Below are 4,306 nucleotides of genomic sequence, written 5' to 3'. Positions count from 1 at the left end.
AATTAAAAATTTTGAAAATGTGTTTTTATTTAAGCAAAATCGCTTGTAATCTCCTATATCGAAAACGTTAGAAAGTTTTGAAAAAAAAAAAAAAATGCTTGCACTTTACCCCCACCAAGAGACCGATAGAATACGTGCTAGGTTTCGACTAAAACACTTCAAGGCATGGCCGCAGCATGGCCGCAGTCAAATGTCTGAAACAAGTAAAAGATACCTATCACATAGGTGCGTCTCCCGACCCGAACCGACGAAAGCTGTATACTGACAAAAATTACTTTGTCGATTCATTCGACTAGAATTCCTTAAGGCGGTGCACCAGCATGACCACAATCAAATGACTGGAATGAATAAATGATAACAGAAAGGTAACAACAGGCCCCATGGCAAAACAATGGGTTAACATGCAGTTTAGGGATGCAAAAAGTAAAACGAAAATACAGTGTCAATAAAGAAAATGAAAGCGAATTGCAATGAAAATCGGAGGCGTCAATACCGACATCCTATAATTTCTGATAAGTAACTTGTATAACATCGGCATTTAAAGTGGAAAATATATCTTCAACAACAAGATGAAAAATATAAGTCTGAATTAAAAAAATTAAAAAGCATTTTCCAAATAATGAATACAAAACATTTATAGAGAAAATAAATATTGATTAGGTCACTTGTCAATGATGATCGGAGTCCAATATTGATGTTTTAGCAACTTTTTACAGAAAAGTAAACGCAATATCACCAACTTCGAGGAAAAAAATTTTAAAAAGGGGTAAAAAAAATACGTTTAAAAGCAACTGATAAACTAATGAGCACAAATCAATTATAAGAAAAGGACGTTGTTTAGATTAAGTCATTTGTCAATTATTACGGTCCATGAAGAAACTTGCAAATTATCGCAGTAAGTTGTTACTTACCTGTTGAGAGAAATAAAAGGTGAAATATGTCTCGTTGATTAGTTTAAAGTTCTTTGCTGCTAATAATGGGTTTATAATTCAAGAGGATAAAATAAACAACGTGTGTATAACCTGTTTTGTTTGTTTTTTGTTTTTCTATCAAAATAAACTGCACGAAACGGAACTGCGAATATGTTAAGTTCTGGATGGAAAGTAATGTTACTGTTTGGTAGAAAATCTTAATTGCTTAGAAGTTCTGTTCTCCAGATAAAATGTGTCAGCAGAAAAGTATGAGCATCCGGGTTAAGTGAGGTACGTAAATTTATTAATAAAACAGATTTTAAGTATAATATCAAAACAGACTATGAACCATATTATATAACTGCGTCACCAACAACAAATTAGACAGAGAATGGGAAAACGGAGAGAGAGAGAGAGAGAGAGAATGAATGAATGGAAAGGCCGGCAACGCCCACAATACGTTTATATTGACAATTACGAAAACCTCTTTCTACAACCACTTGGGACCTCTTGGTGTTGAATTGATATTTTTCTTACTTTTTATTTCATTTTTTCTCCTCTTCGCTCATGTTTTTGTTTACTTGTGTGGTTTTTTGTTATATGTTTATCACACAAACACACACACACACACATATATATATATATACGTGATATGCTCCAATAAACATATTTCGATTGGAACCCCCCAACCCCCAAAAAAAATGAGGAATGTAAAAACTAATTACGAAACGAAATAGTTTAATCTGGTGTAGATGGATGCAATATGTATCCTTGTTGAAATAATATTATCATAGTTAAACCAAGCAGTGAATAAGCTAAACCAAGTAGTGTTGGTGTTGATAGCTAATCGTATATATCTTGTGTGCAATGCTTGTCATTGTAGATTTCGGGATCAAATCCTGGAGGGGGTTTCCTCAATGCAAGGGGTCTGTCCTGCATGCATTGCAATGTATATTCTGTTATTCAATTACTTGTTTTAATCATTGAACTGCGGCCTTGTTGGGGTACTGCTTTCAGAGGTTTAGAGTACTAAGCCCGTGAGTACTAAAATTTGGGGTAAATTTTGATACTTTACCCCGCACGATTTTCACTAGAAAAAAAAAAAATCCCCCAAAAACTCTGATTTTTTTTTTTGCGTGGAATCAAGTACACTGACCTCCTAATATGCTGCAAATCCAGGCCAAAATGGTGCTGCTATTAATTAGCCATGGTAACGCACTAAAGAACATCTATTCTTGAAGAGAAAGTTGATAGATAACTGACCTTCATTGTGGAGAATGTAGTGTCCAAGACACAAGCATGGCTGTATATAGGCAGAAGTATGGCTGTGTTGTTAAGAAGCTCACTTTACAACCATGACATTTAGGGTTCAGTCCCACGACACAACACCTTCAGCAAGTGTATTCTATTATAGCTGAGAGCAAACCAATTCCTTGTAGGTGTGTTTGGTACGCAGGAACTGGATGGAGGCCCATTGTGTGTGTGTGTGTGTGTATTTATCATACCTACGCGTAATTTAGCTGTTCTACCATAGAGACTGATGGAATAACTATCCAATTTTAAAATAAATGAGTATTGGGGTTGATATGTTTAACTAAAACATGCCTTTTAGGTTGTGCTTTAGAATGGCTGCAGTTCAACGACCAAAATGAGTTGAGGATAAAAGACGAGATATGCTATGCAGATAGTTAAATTAAAATACTGATTCACAAAACATGTACAGGGCTAGAAATGTGTGTAGAGTATGTAATTGATTTGATCAATATTATTTCTTAATTGGTCATTATTTTATGGATATTAAAAGCATAAAAAGCAAAACCAAGATTAGTGACTATTGCACCTACAACTAAAAAAAAAAAAAATAATAATAATAAATCGGTTCCAATGCAGTGTTAAATATTCAGTACTCAGTTTGAATGTCTTTAACCCTTTAGTGTTCGCATTACATGTTTTTAATTGATATTAGCCCTTGTGGCCAATAAAACGAATTAATTATTCTGCCAAAATTAATGCTTTTTTATTCACATTGTTTTGAACTAATCATGCATTATCTTGTAGCTATGAGATTTTGATGAGGTAGCTGTTAATCTTAAAAATGATATTGTAGGGTTGGTGTGAGAAACCAGATCCGGCCAGTTTGAACACAAAACAGGCAGAATATTTTTGGCTGGATATGGCCAGTTTAAATGCTAAAGGGTTAAACTTATTTTCACACCCGTTCTTCAATCACAGAAATATATTCATATTACACACAGAAAATAACACAAATTCAGTAAATATAGGATTATGGTTTTATCTTTAATTACATTTTACAGCTGTATAGATATGTTAAATATTTGTTTACTGATCTTTTAGAGGAATTAGTAGAGTAAAAGTATTAATAGACAAGTTAAAATGTTATGATATTTTTCTCAGTTATACAGTAATGAAAGTTTTAAAATATGAAATAAACAGAAATTGTTAAGCAACCATTTTGTTTCTTATGAAGTTTGTAGCTTTTTCTAGTAACTTCTCTGAATTTATTGGTTGTATATTCTGAGATTCCAGCCAAACCATTGCTTTCTTTTCCATTAATTCCCATTCACAATGCTGAGAAGCTAATTTTTCTCTTAGTACAGCAACAACAAGAGCTGTAGCCCATATTTTATCACTAACGGATGGATTCTCATTGTTCAGGTCCTTAAGAGAAATATTGAGAGCTTGAGCCAATTGATTGTCTAGATTCCAGAAACCATAGAAAGCTTGTAGATCAACCAAACATGTTAAAATGTCCTTATTTGTTGTTTCAGAAAACATAAAGGATTCCACATCACTCACATTTAATGATCTTCTAAATGTCCAAGACAAGCAGCGAGAATCTACAGAATCAAAGCCAGAATCCACAAAATCAGTACTGGAATCTACATGATCAAAACTTATACATTCATAGTCTCCTAAATATTGTGGTGATGCTGGTGCTAAAGAGAAAGCCCTGGGAGACATTGGCTTAAATTCCGGAATATTCTTCTTCAAACCAACAAAACTTGTGTACTTTGAAACCAAATTAGCCACTGTACCCAAATCAATAATCTCTGATTTTATTTCATCACCTTTACCCAGATCTTCTTTTAATTCCAATTCCTGTATTTTCCTTCTCACACAAAGACGGTGTATTGTCATTTCCTGATCAATCTGTCTGAACAAACTTGCTTCAAAGTCAAGTGAAAAGTCTGATTCACCAATTTTACCACAAAGATTCAATTTCACATTTTCGCAACTAGTCTCAGTTTCATGCAAAACTAGATAAAGGATTAATTTTTCTTCACTGAAAATACAGGGCAGCCTTTCTGGAACTGAAATAAAGGATAATTCTTTATTGTTTTCACCATGTTTAGCCGAGAGACAAACTGAAGATA

At 33.7% G+C, this 4,306-nt stretch overlaps 1 protein-coding gene across 1 annotated transcript in view; it reads right to left on the bottom strand.

Annotated features, from left to right (window-relative positions):
- Positions 1 to 3,188: 3,188 nt before the first annotated feature.
- LOC106878196 (von Willebrand factor A domain-containing protein 5A) overlaps positions 3,189 to 4,306 on the bottom strand; it is a gene marked incomplete at its 5' end in the record, with an annotated part of 3,167 nt that continues 2,049 nt past the window's right edge. Inside the window, one exon of the mRNA XM_052973450.1 lies at positions 3,189 to 4,306. Within this exon, the coding sequence (XP_052829410.1) occupies positions 3,372 to 4,306 (935 nt within the window).

Source organism: Octopus bimaculoides, chromosome 15 (assembly GCF_001194135.2).
Source record: "Octopus bimaculoides isolate UCB-OBI-ISO-001 chromosome 15, ASM119413v2, whole genome shotgun sequence".
Lineage (NCBI taxonomy): Eukaryota > Metazoa > Mollusca > Cephalopoda > Octopoda > Octopodidae > Octopus > Octopus bimaculoides.
The sequence above is the reverse complement of the archived record's forward strand: the minus strand, read 5'-3'. Positions and strand labels throughout refer to the sequence as shown.